Here is a 23,883-nt window from a genome sequence, read left to right on the forward strand (position 1 = left end):
TCATGTGCAGATTAAAGATCTTAGATTTTGTACTTTTTGAGGCAGAAACCAGTCACTAAGGCAGAGATGGAAACATTTTTTCAGTAATGTGTTTATTATTCATTGAGTAACAAATAATTTATTATCACCAAGGAACTTGATACCTTCATAGCTTACAAAGACCAGATTCTCACCAATTATGCTGTAAAAAAAATTTAATATGAACAAATCAGTATGAACAAATGATGGGTCAAAGATTTATTTTATGTCTTAGTTAATTCTGATTAAGGCATAACAGATTTAGGTTTTCTTTAGTTCAATATAATGTGAAGAAAAAAGGTACGTAAGATAACAGATTCACAGTACAGTTCACAGTAAGTCTTAGCACAAATAAAAACGTATATTGTCAGTTATTTTCACTGTAATGGTCTGGACTTGACTACAGCTCTTCACTTCTAATGGGGATCCTCCAGTTTCATTTGTGTTTCAAATTCAGGATTTCACATTTACCTTGTTATCACATAGGATAGTTAAGCATCACAAATTTTATCCAAAGTCAAAGTAGAAAGAAGTCTGGATCTTAGAAAAAGATTCTGTCCAAAGGCGAGAACTAGAAGAATGCTGACTTTCTCTTTAATTGGATTAAAATTAAAGCAGATACAGTTTAATCCACCCACTGCCTTGCTTATTGCAGCAAATGAATGACTTTTCATAGTGTGAACTGAAAGGTGTAGGTTGGAAGAGAAACTAGTATAGTACTGCTAACATCCTAAATTTCAAATAAAAGTATTCCACGCCTTTAAGAGTTTCACCCATGAGACTAAATTACTGATTCTTTGTATAATCTCAGAAGCAACTAGCTTCATAATTAATGCATTAAAATGTTTGTTTTTCTGAGCATTAGCAATATCAGTGTTGACATTTAAAGCCTGAAATATTGGTCTTGACATTGTTTGACTCTCCAGAGATGTGCAGATGACTGAGATCTGAAGAGCCTCAGGGCCTTTTTCTCTTCTTTCTTTTCTTCTGCAGATTGGGAGCAAATTTCTTAAATCAATGGTCTTAAGGTCAGTATAAAACTGCTTTAAGTAGGAAAAAGAGTAGACACTGTCTCTTAAAATGCACTGATAGTTTTAGCAGACTCCAGGCAACACAAGTAAGTAGCAAGGGTAAAGGTTATCTAGTTGGAAGACACATCTCCAAAATGTTGGTCACTAGGATAGGCAGCTCTTGTACTATAATCCACAGCAATCTCCCATAAAATGCATTGCCTACAGTAATATAAATTAATTATCACATTTTTCTACATACAGTTTACGGATCGTGAAAAAACAACAAACTTTGGTTCAGTGCCAGTGTAGGTTTTCCACATACAGCAAATGCAAGGGGAAGTCTATTCTAGAGATGCTTCTCACCTTGTAACACTACTGAAAATAGTCCTTCAGCCCACTCACTGTCCCAAAACCACACTGGTTCTGCCCAGGTTTTTTTCTGGGGCAGGCTGTTAGAGAGCATAAATTATCTGAGGATTTATAACAAAGTTTTCTTTGTAGCAGCTAGCATGGGGTTATGTTTGGTATTTGTGCTGGAAACAGTGTTGGTAATTCAGCAATGTTTTAGGTACTGCCAAGCAGGGTTTACACAAGAGTCAAGGTGTTTTCTGCTTCTCTCTCTAATCCACCAGTGAGGAGGCTGGGAGTACACAAGGAGCTCGGAGAGGACACAGCCAGGACAGCTGACCCCAACTGACTACAGGAATATTCCATATTGCATGGTGCCATGCTCAGCATATAAAACTGAGGGAAGAAGGAAGTGGGGGATGTTTGGAGTGATGCCATTTGTCTTTCCAAGTCACTGTTACACATGATGGAGCTCTGCTTTCCTGGAGATACCTGAACACTTGCAAGCCCATAGAAAGTGGTGAATAAATTCCTTGTTTTGCTTTTCTTTACCTGTTACACTGTCTTCATCTCAACCCACAACTTTTCTCACTTTTACTCTTCAGATTTTCTCCACCATCCCACTGGGGACAAGTAAGCGAGTGGTGGTGTGGTGTTTAGTTACCAACTGGGGTTAAACCACAACCAGAAGAAAAGTATGGTGATATTCTACCTAGTCCACTGTTGGAGGCAAAACAGAAGTTACTAGGAAGAACTGAACAAATATTTTTCCTTGTAGATTTACAAGCTCCAGCCTTTCTAGAGACAGTACAAGAGCCATGGTGAAACCAGCATTAGTTCACATCACACTGCTGGTCTACATTTCATCATCTACTGACAGCACAGGTGGGTGAAGTTTCCATATCTCTTCCACAGCAACATATTCCATAAATTCTTAAGAAAATTTCTTATTTTCTACTTGTAGAGACATTGCATCTACTTTGGATCTGGTGGGCATATGTGATCCTTTCATTCATTGCCTCTGATACACAGCTGGGTCTTATAGATTTTGACATCTCTGAAGCACACACTTGTCTGCAGACCTGTCCTCTCACTAGTTGTCATGAACTACATGTTACATCATACACAAACCAAATTACAGTTCCAGTAAGAGCTGAACGAATAGACAGAATCTGTCACTTGAAAGTGATTCTTCACGTCTTGAATCAAAGCAAGCTGAATAGCTGGAAATGCAATGTTTCAAACTTCTGAGGAATGTTACATTTTTGCTAGTCTAGAATTGCTGATATATAGTATCCTTGCCAGAATAAGGTGCAAATGAAAGATGTATTTAATGCAGAAGCCACAGCAGCCATCAGGAGTATTATTATTATAAAGCATTCACTGAGAATTGACAACACACCATACAACCACAAACTGGAGTCATCCCCTCTCCCAGGTGCGAGCACCAGGTAGCTTAACTTTGCCGTCCCTGCCTGGACACGAGGGGTGGGCGTGCGGCCGCAAAAATAAACCAAAACCCCAAACCCAAATAAAACGAAGTGGAAATAGGAAAAGCTGAATCATAAAATATAATTGCATCTGAGATAAAAAGCCTCACACATCACAGTGAATCACTCCGCGCTCCCAAAGCTCCGGTCTGGCTCTCAAAGGAGGGCGGGCACCCGTACCCAGATAGCGAGTTCCCCGCCGCGCCAGGCCCACCCGCGTCCCCTCCCGCAGCCCCCGCGGTGACTCCTCCCTTGCGGCCGCGGCCCCCCCTCCCGCCGGGGCGGAACCGGCCGCGCTACAAACCCTCCGCTCCGGCAGGGCTGGCTGCGGAGCCGCGCCGGGACAGCCCGCAGAGGAGGCGCTCCGGCTGTCTGGTCCCGGTCAGTGGAGCACTGCTTCTGGCGGCTCCCGGCGCTCTCCCCGGGGGAGCGGGAAACTTCCCCAGCAAGCGGGCGGTAGAGAAGGAGCCGCGTCCCCGCCCCGAGGTTCAGCCTGCCCCTTTCCCCGGCCGCCGTCCCATCCCGCTCCCTGTCTGCTGCCAGTCCCGTCTAGCGCCCGCCGCGCTCGTCCCGCCCGCCCCGCATCGCCGTGGCTCCCGAAGGTGTTGCCGCCGCTCCCGCCCGCCTCCGCCTCGTCTCGGGCGCGTCCCGTGGGGAGCGGCGGCAAACGGGGGGGTTCGTTTCCATGGAGATGAGGCCGCAGCCGGGAGGCTTCGGAGTGAAACTTTGCTGCGGGCGGGCGGCGGGGGCCGAGCGCCGGCGGCGCTGAGCCGAGCGGTGTACCCGGCGGGGTGGCCGCGGGAGCGGCTCCGTCCCCTCACCCCGCCATCTGCCCCGCGGCGGCCCCGGCGGCGAGCGGCTCCGGGCACCTCGCTGAGGAGCCGGGAAAGTTTTGAGCAGCAGAGCCGCCGCCCGCCCACGCCCCTCTCGGCGCTGCCTGGCGGCCGTCCCCTCTCCGCAGCTCCCGCGGAGCGCTGCTATGGCACCCGCCCGTCGCCGCGGGGCGAGCAGGGGGTGGCCGCCTCCGGCTGGCCGTGCGGCGGCGGCGGCGGGGGGGTGCGCAGCCCCCGGTCGGCGGGCGTCCTCCTCCGTCCGGCAGTGACCGCCCTAGCGCCGCTCGCTGCCTGCTCGCCATGCCTGCCCCCGCCCGCCTCTCGCCGAGCACGGTGCCGGGGAAAGGCGAGGGGAGCCGCTGCCTTGCCACTCCCTGAGCCAGCCGTCGCCTCACCGGAGAAGCCCCGTGTCTGACGGGCGCGGCGCAGCTCTGCCACTCGCTGCGCCGGGAGGGCTGCGGGCACCGCGCACCTCCGCACAGGTAAGCAGCGGAGCGGAGGGGATGCGTGTGGCGGGGTCTGCCCTTCGCCTCTAAACTTCCACCCTCCCGCAGCCGTCACCCCTCCAAGGGAGCGGAGGGGCCGCGCCGTGCCTGTTCCTGCCGGCGGCGGGGACGGGGAGACGAGCCCCTGCCCTCAGCGGCGAGGGGCAGGCAGAGAGCGGGCACGGGTGGGTGAGTTTTTCCTTGCCAGGAATGGACTTTCTGTCTGCCGAGCGGACCGGGCTGCCGTGCCGGCGGCTGCCTCGCTTCGCGCAGCTGCTACACACCCTCTTTTGTCTGCGCTCGGCTCTGGAATACTTTAGGTGCTGCCACCGCCTGCCCCGCCGCTCGGGAGCCCGACATGGCCCGGCCCCGCCGAAGGGCTGTCCATGGTCTGCGCCCCCTGCACCGTTCCCGCACCGGCGAGTTGCCCTTTTGCCTTTATTTTCACGAGAGTTGGACTTTCCTTCACCTTTGTTTGCGGTAAAATGGTGGTGTGCTGGTTGTCTGGAAGGATGAGAGGCAGATGGGGACGACAAAGGGGCTTGCCCTATTCCCTTGCTTGTGAACATAACTCACTGCTAAATAAATCGCTCACCGGCTGGATATAAGCTTACTAGTGAGACAGACTTTGAAACAAAAGTACTGCAAACAGCTCGGTTGCATGAGAGATAGTCCTCATATCCTGTTAACATAACCATTGTTAGTATTTGTGCTTGAGTTCAATACGTGTGCAGCTGTTCTGCAGATCTGGAATTGCAGTAGCTGTATTTACTTGACCCTTAAAAGTTATTGAATGCAGGGGTTATGAAAAACAAAAGGGGTTTTACTGTTCAAAGGCAAAGTATACAGGCAGAAGTATTCCTTTAGTGTAGCGTTCTGTGTAACATGAACTACAAAATAACCTGTAGCGATGTAGCAGATTTGCAGTTCACAATGCTTTTAGGACATGAAGTCCGTATTGTTCAATAAAACTCTTTGTCAGCAAAGGTTTTGTCTTTTCTGGTTTATCTTGATGCTAGATCAATACACTTGCAACTATTCCGTTATTTTTCTCTAAGTAGACGGTACTTCCAATCCATGTGATGGAAACCAAGTGTCCAGATATAAAGAAACTGCATTTTTTTTCTTTTAGTTGTTTTTGTGCTGCTTTTTAGAAAGTGGAGGTAAAAATCCCCAAAATCGAAACCAGAAATTTATATTTCCATTTAATGTATCTTAAATTCCTTGATAATGAAGTCAAAGGATCGTTCAAGTTTGGAACGATTTAGTGTACTTTTTGTGTTGCCAGGAAATGTACTTCTAGCTATCTTATAATTATCTTCTAACAAGTATTTAATTTAATTTTTCGTAATTCAAAACATGAGTTACAATTAGATTTTTGTCCTGAGAAAAGAAAAATACCCTCATGGAAAAAGGTGCGTGCTACTTAAATAGTAATTTGGAAAATAAAATCATATATAATTTATATTTTGTTGGCATAGAAACATGTTTTATTTCTTGCTTCTTTGTTGGATTGCAACCATGATCAAATGAAAGTTGGAAAAGGGCTACTGGTGCAAGAGTTTAACACACTAGAATAATTTTATTCTATGTACAGAAGTGATTTTGCCCAATACAATCTTGCTGAATTGGAATAGAGCTTCATTTTTATGGAAGCTCTAATCAGGTTATAAAAGGTGGGCTATTGGAATCTAGTCCTGTGAAGTGTAGTCTAAGCAAATTCTGCTCTGACAAAGGAGTGAAATGTATGCTCACTCTCAAGTAGGTAAGTAGTTCCACCTTCCTAATGATCACATCTGGTGTGAGTTCATGGCAGAAAGTCCAGGTAACTTCAGAGAAACTGCCTTAACTGCACTGCTGGACCTTTCCTGGACCAAGCCCCCATTCAGTGTGCTCTGCTTCCCCTTCCTTGAATGCTGGGCATACAAAAAAAATAACTGTGTCATGTGCAACTGCTCACCTCGGCCACATCTCAGGGGTTTTATATTCTCTGTTGACTCATACCTCTTGGGAGGGGAAAGTGGAAAATGAAAAGTGAAAATTAGTTAAGGAGTAAAGTGCACCAGTGAAACAGCAGGAGGAGACTGCTACTTCTTGTGCATTGTTCAGTATATTTTACAAGCCAGAAATCTGAAATACTGAAAATCAGTAAAAAATACCACTAAAATTACTGAAATGTGACAAAGTTATGATATAAAAATTACGAAACATAAAGGTTGTTGTCATGTCTTTTTTGTTTGTTTGGGGTTTTTTGTTCACCAGAAGAATCCTGTCAATCTTGTCTATGATAGTGGTAGAGAATGTAGCAGAAGAGGAACTTTGTACCCTAGGTAGTCATGACTCCATTTGATTTGATGCCATTATGCTTTATAAACAGATCAGTTACTTTTAGTCTCCATGAACAAAGGGGCAATTGCAAATAATTTCCTAGTGTGCAAGATTAGAGAGTAAAAGTATGATTAACTTGTGAAAACATGGGCATTTTGTGCCAGTTTAAACACCTTAAAGTGTTTCAGACCTCTGTATGAGACTGGCAAACAGAGTCTAAGGAGAATACTTCTGGAAAGGCAGCTGAAGACCAAGTAGAATATCCTGTTAGGTAATGTTTGTACTACAGTTCTACATAAAAGCCTTTAAGAAGACTTCACACTATTCTCTGAGACCTTATTGTTAAAAGTTCTGATGCTGCAGTATGATGGATGTGGGAAGAAATCCCTTGCTGTCAGGACTTGCAGAACTCCATTCTCAGTGCCCATTTCTCAGCAGAATCTTTGTATTACTTTCTGTGATGTTAACTGGTGATTGCTTTTGAGTAACTCAAAGATAATAATAAAAAGTTTAAGAGTTAAAAATCTTGGAGAAGTTTGAAATATATTTTAAAACACAGAGTTGTGTACATTCTCCAAGCCCACTAGAAGTAAATGGAAATTGCAGACAGTGCTTGAGTTAGTGCTTTAGTTTTAGTTAGTACTTTAGTTTTACAAAAAACCATTGTATGGAGAAAGTTTCTGGTTTTCCTTAGTGGGTAACACCTAAGAACCTAATTACCCTGAGATTGTGTGGCTTAAGTGGACTGTTGATTACATGGAAAGGTGAAATGCTGGCTACATCACTGAATTAAACTACTAAACAGGAGTTTTACTCAGCTATTATCCTTCCCACTAGTTTTATTAGCTCCTGAATGTCCACCACTTGTGGAGCGTGTAAGAATAAGCATTGTTCTAAACTTTCAATTTGGAGCTTCAGTCTAACTTTACAGCAAGATGTTGTTACTCACTTCCATTACTAACCATTTCCACATAAGACAATTCAGCACCAGGTGTATATATGTAACTGTTTTTCAAATAGGTAAATCTTGCCAGAAGCAGCTCAGCTGACCTGCTGATAGAACTTAGTACTGAAATACTTAGATAATGCTGGTCTCTTAGTTGAAATTAAATTACATTGCCTTTTCCTTCCCAAACTTTCTTAAGATTAGTGATTTTAAACTTCATGATTTTGCCTGAATGCCTTTTTCTTAAAAATCAAGATTTTCTTTTTGTTTTTTTTTTTTTGTTTGTTTGTTTGTTTTGCACAGCTGGCCAAATGAGATGGATAACCTGTAGTACAGAGCTGCTTGAAGCCTTTTATCTTCAGCAGTAGCAGAACATGTTTGTATTGCTCACTTTTCTTATTTTGGTCTTTTGTTGGCAAATATTACACAGATCTCTTAATTTATTTTGAAAATAATTCTATGTCCAGAAGACCTGAGAAAGAAGGATGGTTTTCTTCTGTCATTTCCTCTGTTCATCTCAGTTTCTAGTTGGAGTTCTTTTTTCTCCATGTTTCAATACCAGAAAATATGTGACAGGGAGGTGCGGGGCTGCCTAACCAAAGCCAGGCATCTGAGGAGCATCGCAAATGAAACGTAATGATGTAGGAGAGTTCATGAAATGTGTTCTTGTGGAAAATAAAGCAGTATGCTCCCTTTTTGTGTACAGAGACTCTGAAAAGTCTTATGAGAACTGTAAATGCTTGTCACTTTACTCTTTTGTGTTCATTTATATCAACATCTTATTATTATTTATATTCCACTGAAATTATAGTCAGTTGTTCCTTTTGTTGGAAGTGTGACCATTTTCCTCCAATTAAAATAAGCAGAAACAAAGGAGATGTTTCTCTACATTGTCTTTTAATTTTTCCTCACTAAGCTCAATGATGGAATTCTTACTGAATCAGAGAAAACAAGAGTTTTGTCACTTCAATGAAATGTACTTTAAATACATTTTAGATACAATAATAAAACATTTTAAAAATGGCAAGATATGTAATATGTAGCATAGGTTACTGTTTGTAGAAACTAAAGACAACTAGAACAGAAAAGGAAAAATCCCTTTTATATGAATTTGTTTTTTCTAGTTGCTGTTTCACAAACAGAGCTGCGCTAAGCATCCCAGCAGTGTGGTTTTAAACTCATCACTAAAATGTGCAAAAATTTTAATCTGTTGCAACTGCATGCTTCTGTATTCACTCTGGCTGTGGAGAAGGACATTGTCAATGAAGAGTTGATGCAATTGGGTTCTAATAGCCTATGAGTTCCGGCAATTGGTTTGTGGCACTTAATTCTTTAAGTAACAGAGGTTTGTGCTTTGATACCTGTGACTCTGTAGCATTAGCTCAAAGAGTGGATATGGAATCAAAACAATCCCTTTAGAGCTTTCCAATAGCAGTCACACTACTTTTCCCAGTAAAGGGTGGAATTCCAAAAGTAATTTTAACTTTTGTCAGCTTAAACCACCACCAAAGCACATTAATTAGAAGGCTGTTAAAAATGGCAGTTATTATACTGAATTTTGTGTGGTATCGGTAACAGTAATATAAGGTGGGGTTTTTTCACTTCTCCATCTGAATGTGTCTGAATAAATGGCTCTGCTTATCTGTAATCAGTTGCACATTGTTGAAGAGCAAGTTTGTATCTAATTAATTTTATCCCTTCCATTTTGCTATGTATTAAATGAAAAGAAAGTGTTATTACTTGTCTATCCAGCTAGTTGCATGTGTAAAATTGCTACTCAATGCACTGGAGTTTTCTCACTTCTTTGTGTAATTCAAAGTAACAAAGAAGTATCTTATATTAAATTAGAGAGGAGATGGACAAAAAGGTACATCGTAAGTGAAAACCATTTCAGTTACTCAGTTTTTGTTTGCCATTACTAAAAATCTTCTACTTACTATTTGTTAGGATTAGATTAAATTACTAAATTAGTATGTATAAAGAGTTGTTAGGATATTAACATTTTCCTGCATATTGGAAGACTCTCAGTCAAGAATTACATTGTGCTGGTAGTGCTCTTCTTTCCTCATAGAAGTTGGCAGAAGTGTGGAGGAACCATGTTTTAGCCTAGCAATCAACTTGATCCCATAACCCATAATTTTATATCTGTTCCTCTCTCTGCACAGACATGACCTGCTTCTCTTACTTAAATATGAAATTTGGCATGTACTGACATTGTAATGAGTTGTACCATTAACATATTCCTTCATAAAGAGGGATGGAAGCAGCCTTGTGTATTGGGGCAGAATTTTGCTCCAGCAAATAAGCTTTCCCAAGGGAATTGTTCCTTGGACCACACAGGGTGTACATAACAGCTGCTATAGCTTCTGTCTTTAGCATGATCTTGTGCTAGGTAAGGTATGGGGGAGCCTGCTGGACTCAGAAAAAGAGATACACCATGGAGCTGTGCTTTCTAGAAACATGGATGTCATAGTAGGACTGTTGGAGGTTGACTGAATAAACCTGATACAGTGTCTGAAACTTGGCAGATGTGTACTTCTTGCCGTAAATGATCATGTATTTAACAGTTGGCTTGTTTCACCTGAGGTACGACTATATTTTTGTAGGAAGGGGAAGTTAAATGACAAATAACAGACAAAAAAAAGAAGAAGGAAGAAAGCAGAGGTAAATGGAAAGTGGAAAAAGAACAAAAGACAAAAGAGCAATATTGAAGACAGAAAAAGTATGAAGGCAGAAAAAAGATGAGATATAATAAGTTGCTTTCTAAAGACGAATGATGCTACATTCGGAGTTGTAAATGGAAATAAAATCAAATAATGAAGAGAATGGCAAGATCAAAAGATATAGTACTATTTTCTTTTTGAAGTATTCACATGGTTCAACTCTGGAATATAGAGATTAATTATTGTCTCCCTGAGATGCATTTTAAATGATTTGTCTTTGTTGCATACCAAAGTATGATGCTCTGCAAAAATGATGTTAAACACTTCTTGCAAAAGATACACTGTAAGTAGATAAGTTCAAACAGACATATGAAAGGAAAGCGAGCTATGAAGTAGATTTTGCTTGCAAAGATAGAAGTTGTATTTTGAAGTACTTGAAAGTTAGGTGAACTGTTGTTTCCAACTAATACTCTGAACCCAGAAGTTATCACCATGCAGATCTATGTAATTTGTCATTGTTGCACAGAAGACTAGTGAGCACAATAAGCACAACGTGAACTTCTTTCAAATAGTGGATAATTGATATTTATCAAGACTACTTAGCTACCACACTTACACAGATTTTTCTTTCTGATATGTTTTTTGCTATATCTATGTTAGGAAACTAATGAGGCTAAGACTTGTTTTTCATCCATGAGGTCTGCCAGAGTGGTCTGGCTCTGTGTGGGTGTTAAACTGTCTTTGAGATGGTCAAATTCAAATTGACTGGTTGGAAGGAACTTCTGGACTGAACCAGCTAAATGCCTGAGAGGGTGCTGGCTGACCTTGACCACAAATGTCCCTGGCATCCTTTTTGTAGCATGAAAGAGACATGGTGGAGTTCCACTCCCTGGGCCTGTGCCTGGGTACACCAGCCAGTACTGAGCATGAGATCCCTGACTTGTTAGAATGTTTTTCCATCTTACCCCAAACAATCTTATTACAATGATCCTAATAGACACAGATTTGAAATAGAAGTAATGTATTAAAAGCTATTTTTGGAAACCATTGTCTGCTCTACTTACATTAAAGGAAATCTGATGTCAGTTTGCTGTCACAGTAGTAACTTCATTATTGTGGAAACTGGAATTTGGAACATTATGTTTGTATACACAATATATGTGGAGTTGGTGGAATATACTGGGACACCAAGTGGCCACCTTGTGGCTAAGAAGGCCAGTGAAATCCTGGGGTGCATTAGGAAGAACGTTGCTAGTAGGTTGAGGGAGGTGATCCTGCCCCTCTACTCAGCTGATGAGGCCTCATCTGAAGTGCTGGGTCTGGTTGGGCTCCTCAGGACAAGAGAGACACAGAGCTCCTGAAATGGGTCCAGCACAGGCCAATGAGGATGACTGGGGGATAGGAGAATCCCTCTCCTGAGGAAATGCCGAGGAACCCGGGCCTGTTCAGCCTCAAGAAGAGACAACTGAGAGGGCAGCTCATTACAGCTCATCAATGTGTATAAATACCTAGAGGGGTGTGCCAAGAGAATGAAGCCAGGCTCTCCTCAGTGGTGCAAACCACTAGGACAAGAGGCAATGGGCGGAAACTGACCCACAGAAAGTTCTACATGAATATGAGGAAGAACTTCTCTACTTTTTGGGTGACTGTGCACTGGAACAGATTGTCCAGAGAGGCTGTGGAGTCTCCCTCATTGGAAATATTCAAGAACCGTCTGGATGTGATGCTGTGCAATGCGTTGTAGGATAACCCTGCTTGAGTAGGGAGATTGGAGCAGATGGTCTTCTGTGGTCCCATCCAAGCTAACCGATTATGTGACTGTACTCCCAAATGGATTACAAGAGACTTACCAAACAAGCACAAAACTTGCACACAAAATAAACCTCTAGATGGCAGTTCCTTAATGTCACAATTATTGGCCTGCTAATAAAAGCCTAGTACAAAAATGGCTAGCAAATATCAGTAACAAACATTCAGGGGCCTAACAGACTCTTCTTGGGGAGTACTGTTTTGCCTATTACTACAGTTAATAGATTGTAGAGCAGTAGAACAATTTTGCATTAATTCAGTGCCAAAGTGCTTTCCCCAAACCCTTCCTATGACCCCAACAAAGTATTTGCTTTACTCTTTGCCAGGAAGACATTTCTTCTCAAATTACTTTGCAGACGCCTGTTCGGAATTTATTGCCATTCTTTTACTAATTCAATTTTACTCTCTGAGGACATGGCCTCATTAACTGGTACCCATGGTGGAATATCTGCAAAGTCCTGCATACATTGCTGGAACATAGTTCATTAGACTGTATTATATTAGAAAGACACAAGTCACTGTTTTCCAATCCAAGCTTGCAACCAATATACATGCCAACTAAATTACACACAGAAGCATTTACTGGTTACGGACAAGCAATGGTGTGTTTTGCAGAAAGGCAGTTTGTGGGGTTTTTTGTCTATTACCTGTGTAGTTGAAATAGGTTATAGCTGAGACTGTAGGTTTGGGGTTTTTTATTTCAGTTCTTTATCTTGTGAATTCTTTAATTCAGTTAGGTTTGTATTTAGTTTTTCCCCATGGAATTTGGAGATTATGACTAGGTGTATATAATTCCTGTAAAAGAGATAAGATTATCACACAGTCAGAATTAGATTATGAGAAACTGGGCCCAGATGAAGTAGAATGGCTTTCTGTTAATGTTTTCTTGTGCTGCCTTTATAGCTTACAAGTGCATTATTTTAACTTAGGTAAAAATTCTCCACCAAAAGGGTTGTCAAGCATTGTAACAGGCTGCTAAGGGAAGTAGTTGAGTTGCCATTCCGGGAGGTACTTAAAAAAAATGTAGACGTGGCACATAGAGGCATGGTTTAGTGGTGGACTTGGCAGTGCCAAGATAACAATTGGACTTGTAGTCTTGGAGGTGTTTTCCAATCTGTTTGATTCTACGGCTTCGTGACATGTGACGGTCATGGTTTTTCCTATTCTGTCTGGAGCATTTTGAGAGTACCTAATCTTTACTTTTGCAACCACTTTTGTCAGTGTTCACTGTACTAAGTAATTGCCCTGTGTCAGGGAAGGCAATATCCAAAGGGAGAACCTGGAGCAGAAAATGGTCTGTGTGATCCTTAGTTTCTGCTGTCCTTCTTTCCAGAGTTTAGACCTAATCTCAGGGAAGACTCTTTTATCTTTCATACAGAATATTCTAATTGTTGCTGGACACAGTTTCATTTTAAATAAGGCTTGTGATACATGGTTTTCAGGTTTGCACTTAGGAGATGATTTTCAGCCCAGAATATTGAGTGATTTGGAAATAGGCCTAACTAACACATTGCTTAAAACTCCTTAAGAAGCCAATATAAGCATCACTGTCAAGTTAAATATGCTTTTGTTAAGCCTTGTGACTAAAAAGATGGACTTCAGAATTCAGTTCTGCACTTCCTTTCCTAATCTAGCTTTGCAGTTGAAGAAGCATTCTGGGAAAATGGGGAAGAAAAAGAAAAAGGAAAAGAAGGAAGGTCTGCTACAGCAGACTATAAATTTAGATGAGGGAAAGTGAGAGTGTCTGGTTAAGCCTTGGAAAGGGTGCTGATCTTATGAAAATTTGAATTGGAAGATTTTCCTGATGAATCATGTGCTCTGAAGTTAGTTGGGGATGTTGCCCTTCAACAGTGAGACTGTGCCTGGCAATACGCATGTTTCCAAAAGTATGTGACTGAAACTCATCTAGGACTCAGGCTTGTGGCTTCTCACATTAGATCTGATGCTTGGGGATGTGGGTAATGCTTATGTGGATTCTTCTATTGCTGATATTAATAGTCTTATTGTTGTGTCTAAATGCCTGAATTTGATTCAGTTACACGCATTCAGTGGCTCTCTGCTGTACAGAAAAGTCACACAAACTCTGACACAGTATATATTATACTTCTGTAAAAAATTTTAGGCAAACACAGCTTTTTCCTTGAGAATTGCAGGATTATGAATATAATGATATTATGAAGGCAGAATATAGATAGAAAGATAGGTCAGTGCTACAGCAACAACCACAAACCGATTATTCTATAGAGGCAAGACCATATTTTTGCACATAATACCTTAGTTAAGTTGTAGGAAGGTTCTTGTTTGAGTAACTGGAAGAAGTGGGTCTCATGTAGTAGAAGTACATGTAGCATTATTACAACACTGTTTTCTTTCTTGTCTTTCATTACATCGACAAGGATTGATGAGGCCAAGTGTTGGCATTTGCCAAGGTTAACAGTGTAGAAGAGAGAAAACATGGTAGGGATAATGCTCAGATCTTCAGCAGTGACGGCAGAGGCTCTGATATAGAGAAGTAAAAGGGCACTAGAAAAGGGGTCTGATTTGCTGGTGTGCCTGCTCTTCTCCAGAGGTTTGTGGCTTTTGAACTCTGCAAACACTCAAAAACTTCTGTGGCAACAAGTGCATTGCTCTGAAAGGTTGTCCTTAGCATGGTCATATGCGTGTTTGTACTGCTTCTTGTCTGCCTTTTGACCATATTTCTGCCTTTTAGACTGTGATGTACTGAGTGATGTGCTGTGGGTAGTTTGTCCAGCCCACATATACTGGTTCACAATCTGGATGATAGACAGAGGAAGAACAGGTGCTGGCAGAGGGTGTTAAGATAAGCATAAAGTTCAGGTTCTCAAGAGTTTTTATGAAGATCTTGAGGCAGTTTGTTTTCAAAATCTGAGATTTTGAGTATGTAATCACATGGACCTTGGATTTAAGGTGCTGGGTAGATTTCTACAATTCCTGTGCATAAAATCCCTTTCTGATAGGAAATTACCTTCTCAGACAGAAACAACAAGTCGGTTGAGACAGAAAATGTCTACAGATCCTACTTTATAAATTTCTTACTGGTTTCAATGTGATGCGGTTGAGATTTGGTCAAAACAATAGAAATGCTTGAAAAAGCATTTTAAATCACATACATCATGCGTGAAACCATGTGTCTGTGATTAAACAGTCTCATTGTGTGCAAAAGCTTGAGGATGACTGTTGTTGAGCACAACTTGCTTTAAACAGATTTTTCAGAATGATTATCAGTCATCATGATCAAACTGTAAAAACAAAGTATGAGCCACAGCAGAGATCTGAAAAACAGCCAGAGAAACCATCCTGGGTTTTGTCAAACCCCAAAAGATTATACGACTTCATGTTATGTCTTTGGGAGAATGATAAAATTGAAGTTGACAAATGACTTGTGTTAATAATTTTATATTTCATTTGTGTTTTAGTTTTCAGGATACTTTATTATAAAACTTTTTTATTGCTCATTCTCGGTATGGGTTTTGTTTGTTTTTACAGAGACAGACTGCATATTTATAGCGCAGCAACTTTCCACATTCTGTCTGGATAACTCTTGAAGAAGGAGCATGAAAAAAGCATGGCTATGTAGCCAAGCTAGTATTGTATTATTATCTGAATCTACTATGGCTCTTCTGGCTGATATTACAGTAATTTCTGGTTTTCTGAAGCAAACCTGGCTTTTCCATATATGAGTGTATATAGGTACATACATAAATCAATCAATCTTGGGAAGAGAGTGGGGAGTATGGAACTATTGCTTCTGTTTTTGTAAAAAAAAACCCCAAACAATCAGGTAGTGGATTTGCTTCATGTGGAGGCTTGTAGACACTAGTTTTCTTGTATGCTTCAAGAAGCACCTTAATGCCATAGCCCTACTTTGTGATGTGAATCCAAGCCATGCCTGTGTTGTATAGACGCAGACAAGACACCAGAGTGTGTATAACATGTAAGAATCCCATTGACATTGTGTTATATGAAAGGTTTGATAATTTCTCTGTGAAACAGTCCTTTAAATCCCTCAGGTTTTTTGTGTTCATGCAAATACTCTCTCCTCTCTTTGTTTGTGGTGTAGAAGATCCATCCTCCTCTTTTGCTTCACTTCTCCCTTTTCACTTTTTTCCAACATCAGAGCAGCAAAGGCTTCAGGAATCAAATGGTATTTAGATTTGCTTGTATCTAGGGTGCACACAGCCAAGAACTGCTTACTAGATCACTGAATGACTCCTAAAAAGTTAATTTTTAGAGTTGTATAAATTAAACAAGTCAGCAAGAATGTAAGAATTTGGATTCTCTGCTATTTTTACTCACATTTTACATCAGTATAAATCCTCTATTTTAATAGGAGTTTTAATATATGTCGCAAAACTGGTGGAGGGTTAGATGCAAGTCAAAAATTGTCTTTTCCTACTGTGAGCTCGAGTGCTGTAAAAAGATTGAATTGTTCTTCTTTGCTTACTGTTGCACAGGTAGTGTCATGAGAGCCTGACTATGTGAAATCAAAGGTAGAATTCCTATATATTTGAACAAGGTTAGATTTCGGTCTGTATGTAAGGTACTCATGGGCCTAGTGCTGGTTCTTACATGGCCCAAAAATGTCAAAGATGTTTTCTGTAAATCATGCCTTTATTACACAAGTGAGCCGAAACAGCTCTCAGCAGCTAGAAGGGTTTTAGTTCAAAGCCATGGCAATCAGTTTTAGCTAATAAGCTGCCATCCTGGAAACCCCCAAAGCCTTCCAGAACGTGCTTTCTGCAAAGAAGACAGTCTAGTTTATTTTGATTGTTGTTGTTGCTTTAACATCCCTGAATATATATGTTTATCATCTGGATTTTAAAATGTCTGTCTTCTGAAGTTCTAGATGATATCTCTAACATGCCTGAGCAGAATGAACTTTGGAAGTGGAGGGATTTTTTCCATCCAATTTCTTTTATTATAATAGAATATTATGAAATGTTATGATAGGTGAATTAAGTTAATCAAGATAATGAGAAGATGTTTAGTGTTACATTCATATTCAAACTCTTAATGGAAACATAATGGGGAAGATGTCTCTTCCAGTCCAGGAGAAACACTTCTTACAGAACTTTTAGAAATACCTTAAGACAGGTACAAAATACTTCCTGAGGCCAGTAAATTTCAGGAGGTCAGATACTCATTTTGCAAAAACCCCTATCCCATAAAAATAGCCCATATCCCTTTCAAAAATAGGAGTCAAATTTCAGTAACCTTTACATCCCAGTGTGCTTAAGCAATAAGCCTGGAGTTGTAGCAAAGGTTATATAAATGCCTTGAGTATTTACTTTCTTTCTGCAGGTTCTGCAACCCCATTTGCTGTGAATGGGAAACACTAATTTTCTGCTCCTTGCTGTGGTGTGACCCGCTGCTTTGTATAACATAAGGCTGTGAGAGTAAGAGACCTGTGCCTAATAAGGCTCCTCTCAGAATACCCTCTGATAGCTATTGTCTGCATTTTGGAGAAAATCTATTGAGTTTGTTTCATCTACTCAGTAGTGTTCATTGATTCAGAAAAAAAACCTTTTCTCCCAGGTTCAAATGTGAAAAGAAGTGACTGAGCGTTCATGCTTCCATTGACACAGAGTCACTGGGGACTGAACTGCTAGGCTGAGGTCTTAATTTTCTTTGCCATGGGTCAGAGTTTCAGCAGCTGCCAAGGCAAATTTGGGCTTGCTGTGAATATTGGTGTTTGTGATTCATTAGGCTTAAAGTGTCTTGTTGTATGAAATGGGATAAGAGCAGTCAGTTGCTTAAGTGGTGTCAAAACTATTGCATTCCTATGCTAGACAATTTGTAGTACTGTTAATGTAAGTGAAACATCAGTATTTAATCTGTAGTGTATTTCTGAACTGTTTTAAATGCAGAGTTGTACACCTGCACAGTTGTGCTTCTGAACATACAACAGTATCTAGAAATAATACATTCAAATCATAATGGTCTTGTGGAAGCACAGGCATAAGAATCCAGTGATGAGAGTTTTATTTGTCTTTGCTAGAGGAGGCCTCTGACTTTGGAGATAGTGTTTGACCCCACCCTCCCAGAAATGCATAGATACCTTGTTCTAATGCTGTTTTTATCCCTTTGAAGAATATGATCTTTATTGTTTTTTTCTTCAGTTTGCCTGTCTGGAGTATATTTCTATAGGAAGCTTGATGCTCTTAAATATTTATGTGGAGGTTTTGAGACATTTGAATAAAAGGTGCTATGCAAAATCAAATCAATATTGTGTACTACGAGTGAAAAGAGCTCTGTGAATGTTGGTACCTGAGCAGAATCATTAATGGTAGAAGACATCATAATGCACCAAAATGTATTGGAAATTAAAATATTGAAACTGCAAATAAACATTGAAATTGGAAACATTTCTAACAGTGAAAGAATGAGTTAAAATATCTTCTAAGAGTTGAGCTGTCTCTCTTCAAATCAAGACTATCTGGAATAAGTAATTCATGGAGGAGTTATAGGCTTGATACATAAATCAGAACTGAACTTCCTTGCTTGTGTATGCAGACAAAAATGATCTTTTCTGGCCTAAAATATCCGTGAATACACATTTTTTTTGGTTGAACAGTCATAAGTTTGTGACTAAATAATGCTTTTCTCTAGAGGGATTTAAATTCCATCAAAGCTATTACTTTGAAATGTATAATGTAAACTTGTTATGTAGACAAACATAATGGCCCAGATGTTTATTTTAGGCAACTCTCTACAGCTGTGTGGATAAATAGATGCTAGAGAGACTGGATGTGGTTCTCCAGCATGCAGCAACTTGGATAAAGTTTAGATTTCACATGCTCAGTGTACTGAATGAAACAAACATTTCTAAGTAGGAGTGAAAATCTGCAGTCACATCTTGCCTTTAATGCATTATTTGTGGGTGGCAAAAGCAGGGTTGGTATTGGTAATCTTGTCTAACAAAATTCAGTATCTTGTTGTGATACTTGAGCTAATATATCACTGGACATGGGATGTCTACTGCATGTGGGCTTCAGATGAGTTGGTCCAAATGTCTCCATACAGGAGCAGTCAATATGATTGAGCAGTTCTTTCTGACATACCTTTTTTTAGAAGAAAAATCATGAATATGAGAAAGATTGACAGACTATTGTGTGAAACATTCAAAATTATCTCCATTCTTATTTAGGTGGGTTGGTTAATAATGGAGAACTTAGATGTTGTTCTGCAAAATCTGTTTTGTATAAAGAAAGATTTTGTGATCTATTTTTCCTTAAATGGTATTTTACAATTTTGCTCAGAACAGAGTATTATTCTTTTTTTTGTGTGTGTGTATCCTGTTCTTTCCTGTTGTTATAGCGTCTGAACAGGTCACAGAACTGATATCCCACTTATATAATACCAACAATCAGCATAGAATTTATATGTATGTAAGGAGTTTAATGTTTTCAAATAAGCCATTAAAAATATGAATTCACAATTGCTATGTCTTTTTTCCCCAGTCTCAGTTAGAAGTCAAGGGACCAGTTTTTGGTGAAGTGTTCATAAAAACATCAGGTGCAGTTTTGTAAAAGGCCTAAGCTATTAAATTCTAACCAAATTACAAACAAGAATTTACCAAAAAATAAACAGGTAACTGGTTAACTTGGCATTTTAAATGGACTTTGGTAAACAAAACTATTTCCTTTACAATGGTACAAAATACAATGTATCACAGGAAATAAGACAGGACGGGCCATTTAGAATAGTAATTTTATCATTTCTTGTAGTCCGTGACAGAATCAGCTGAAACTGCTGGACCAGATACTGTCAAACCATCATGTTTCATTCTTGTACCCAGTTTTAAGCATTGTAAATTGCAGGCTAAGATAGTCTTTCAAAACAAAATAGTTGGAAATAATTGAGATCTACAGCTACTTAATTATTTCTAAATTTCATCTTTCCTGCAAAGCAAAGGTGTCAGTGCACAATGAGATACAAGAGGAATGTTGAGGAAGCACAGTGTCTTTGATGGATAATCTTGAAAAGTATCAGTAGGGGAAATACAAGAATTGTCAAAGAATGACAGATTTTCATATCTGTTTCTTCATTATATTGCTTGGGGAAAGAAAGGTGTCATACTCTGGATAATTTTTTTTTCAGTGAACTATGAGGGGTTTAATTGCACTCAGTTTGACTCTATCTGCAAAAGCTCTTCATCTGGACTATATCTAATTATAGTGATAGTTAACAGTGATTACATTTTAACCTGAGATGGTGATAGCAGAGAAAGCAGGAGATTTTACAGAAAGGACATCAAGCAGCCTTAATAGGAAAACTTACAATTTTTTCATAATAATTTAAAAATATGCATTCATGGTCTATTTTTATGTAGGTTTCCTGAAAATATCAGAATTTGTATTTATTGCACATAATAAATATTTTGACAGTTTTATACTCTAGTACTTTATTTGTCTGTTTGCAGTCAGAGATACTTTGACTTAATACACCTTCCCAATATCTAGGTTAATGCCAAATAGTAAGTGGCCTCCAGTGGACCTTTCATAAAGATCTCCTCCTAAAACTGTGCATCTCATATTCCAATTAATCATATGTGTTTATAAGAAATTGGCCCCTGTCAATCGCGCACAGTTACGCTAAAAGATAAATCAGTTTGGATGAACATGGAAAAAGAAAAGCACTGGCTATCAAAATGTGAGGACAGACTTAAGGACTAATTTTCTCTTGCACTTTTTTTAGGATGTAGCTACCTCATACAAATGGCACACCTTTATAGCAGTGCGTGAAAGGCAGGGCTGTTAGTTTTCATGAGAGCCCTTCAGCTAATAACTAGGTGTTCAAAACAAAGTTGATTGTGCCCACACATTGCAGTGTCAGAAATTTTGTTACCTGCTTGACCAGCTCCATTCCATCTGGGGAACATGTCACCTCTGCAAAAAGAAATAGAAAAGTGATGTTGCATCCAAGGCAGCAGGATGTGCTTCTCTGCTTTCAAGGCCCAAGCAAGCACCATTGCACAGTGCTTTGTTTTGGATTTTGATAGCTGTAGCTCAGACCTCAGCTTACTGCACTTCATTGCATGGCGTTAGTATACCCAGTGGCTGCAAGTGAAAAAGACTGTGGATCTGCACAAAAGATCCTTTGTGTCTGTTCAAAGACCAGACAACAAAGAGTATCCAATGATTGTTGTAAAGGTGCTATCAATGTTGCAAAAAAAAATATTTCATATTATATGTTAAGATTTGTCTGTAAAGCTACTTGTTTTACCTGAAAGCAATAATATAGTCACTGTTTTTATTTACAGAAAGATCCCCATTCACTGTATATTAGCACATATGTACATTTTATTTCTTTCTACTTCTGTAAAACCTATACACTGTTCATTTATACCATACATTAATTCAGGATGGCTTCTTTACCATTTAAGGGTACTAAGTGTTATGTTTTATCTTTACCAAATATCTGACCAGTGCTGTGCTGAGTGAAGGTCTTGGGAGAAATGAGTGAGTCATGGAATAACAGATGATGTGCAGCAGACAGAGCTAGGGAAAACAATGAGAATCCAAAGTGAGCTGGTATTTTAATAAAATCTTTATTCTTTCTGTAAAGTAATGTCTTGTTTTACTTGGTTATATATTTTTGTCTACTCTCTATGTACTTTATAAAGTGTGATCTCCTTTATCCTGCACATACATAGTGGACTTCAATTATGGCTTTGTCTTAAAGTTGCATTGGATGAGGCCTTTATTGTCACTCTGAAACAGGTCTTTTGAAGGCTTATGAGCAATGGTAGGCATTATATAAAAATGTCAGAATATCACTCTTGATAGTCAACATTTTAGAGTGATTTTGATAAAAACTAGCACATGAGTTTTCCTGGTTCCTCTACAGAAGCAAGAACATTGGGAGCGAGCCAAAATAAGGTTTTTAGAGTACAGAAGCATATGACAGGCCTAGATATTCAAAAGATACTCAGAGAAAATGTTTTTCTCTGTCATCACACCATACTTAACTGCAGTCAGCTTGCTGAACATGAAAATACACAGCTGAATGCACCTTTCAATTAATTTTAATATGAAGAAGAACTCCTCAGGATAATTGATGCACTCTAATAGAAAATGAAAATCTATGGGGAGTTCAAAGGAGCTACAGTAACATATTTCCTGGAAACATATACAGGAAAGAAGTGCCTGCAGGAAAGAGGCTTGTTCTCTGCAGTCATTAGTTGGGTGACGTGAAGGCAGTTTCTTTTATTGAACTTATTAGGAAAATAAAAAGTATAAAGAGGCAAGGAAAATTAATACATTAAAGGTGTAAGAGGTGAAGCACTCATTTCTTGTCTCTGGTAACTGGGGACAGGACCCAAAGGAGTGGCATGAAGCAGTATCAGGGAAGGTTTAGTCTGGATATCAGGAAAAGATTCTTCAATAAAGAATGGCTGGGCACTGGAACAGGCTCCCCAGGACAGTGGTCACAGCACCAAGCCTGTCTGAGTTCAAGAAGTGTTTGGACAACACTCTCAGGTACATTATGTGATTCTTGGGTTGTCCTGTGCAGGGCCAGGAGTTGGACTCAATGATCCTTGTGGGTCCCTTCCAACTCAGGATATTCTATGATTCTCTTTGATATATGGACTATGGTGTTTTGTTTTTATAGGCTGTATGCTGAAAGGTCCTTGTTTGTGAAGAAGCTTATAGGTACTGATTTTACTGTGTATGTTACTTCTGCTAATAACTTAAGAGCTGAACTGTTTTCATAAACTCAAAATAAGAAATTTTACACAGCAGGAGTACTTCTAAAAATTACTTTTTAACTTTTTGGTCATGTGTCTTCTATTAATTCCTTACAGCTAGTCAAAGTGTTAATCCTGTAAATAAACTAAAACATAAGTTTAGAAAAATCATACAGCTCATGTGTTTCTTTGATAAGCAAAACCATATGAAATTACACATATGATTAGATCTGCCAGTTTCTGTGGAATGACAGAATTTTTCCCCACCTGCCAAGCAGCAAAATGAAAAGCTGTAGTACTCTGGCCTCAGCTTTACAGTTTCTTGCCAGTTCTAGCAGCTGTTAGTCACATGAAAAATCACACTGATTTTAATAGAGGGAACTCCAGGATTTAGGTGCATTAAAGGCATTTTATTTCTGAAAAAATTCTGCATCCAACTTGTAAGATTATAATGGTTTTTTTGCATATAAGGTGCAATAACTCTGAAGAATTTACTGTGAAATTTTTGTGACCCTAAAATTAAGAAGAAAGTGCAGATAGGCAGATGTTTACAAATCAGGCTCTCTGTAGAAGTTTATGCTAAATTTATAAACATAAAGTATACTTTTATTACTATAGAGATAATTTAAGTTCCTCTAATTCCTATGGGTACTTTCAAAAGAGTCTTTTACTTTCTAAGGTTATAAAAACTTAGTGTTTTCAAATTCTACAATAATGATCATCATATTGTTTATTAAGCCAATTTAATGCTGAAGCATGAATGTTTCAGAATAAAACCAAAATCTGATCTCTTAAGATTTAAGAACACCTCCAAAGACTAAGATACAAATACTAAATGATAGTAGCAAGTATTTTGAAAAGCAGCAGGCATACATTAAGAATTACTGAGAAGAAAGAAGATAATTCTGAATTTCACGTAACATTCGCATCCCATTTAAACTGATGGCAACCTCCTGTTGTTTGAACTTAAGATTTAACCTTTTGTCTTGTTATATGCTGTCAAAGTGCATATGTGGGCATTCAGATGTCTAATTGATAAGATGAATTACTTAAAAATTATTCAGAGCATGGGGAAATATAGGTGAAGGATAGGCAGAAAACCTGGAGAAGAAAGTTAACTTGAGATTTGCTGTCTTCTGTACCTCTTCCTTTCCAAATTTTTTTTTCAGGTAAAGATTAGTGCATGTAACACTCCTGTAACTGAATGGCTAAACAAAGTGTAGGCTTATCTTCATAATT

General features: G+C 39.5%; 2 protein-coding genes across 3 annotated transcripts in view; one reads left to right on the forward strand and one right to left on the reverse strand.

Moving 5' to 3' along the window:
* SAMD3 (sterile alpha motif domain containing 3) overlaps window positions 1–3,396 on the reverse strand; it is a 69,938-nt gene extending 66,542 nt beyond the window's left edge. The window contains exon 1 of the mRNA XM_071549070.1: window positions 3,174–3,396. The gene's annotated coding sequence lies outside the window, so the exon portion shown is untranslated. The remainder of the gene's footprint in view (window positions 1–3,173) is intronic.
* The window catches only part of TMEM200A (transmembrane protein 200A), a 53,910-nt gene continuing 33,243 nt past the window's right edge, over window positions 3,217–23,883 (forward strand). Inside the window, exon 1 of one of the 2 annotated variants that reach the window (XM_071549068.1) lies at window positions 3,217–4,184. Coding sequence is in view for 1 of the 2 variants with exons in the window: in XM_071549067.1 (XP_071405168.1) it covers window positions 4,546–4,667 (122 nt within the window). In the remaining variant the exon portion in view is untranslated. Of the gene's footprint in view, window positions 4,185–4,536; window positions 4,668–23,883 lie in introns of those variants that run through there. The other variant, XM_071549067.1, reaches the window with a different exon arrangement.

This window comes from Pithys albifrons, chromosome 2, assembly GCF_047495875.1.
Source record: "Pithys albifrons albifrons isolate INPA30051 chromosome 2, PitAlb_v1, whole genome shotgun sequence".
Taxonomy (NCBI): Eukaryota; Metazoa; Chordata; class Aves; order Passeriformes; family Thamnophilidae; genus Pithys; species Pithys albifrons.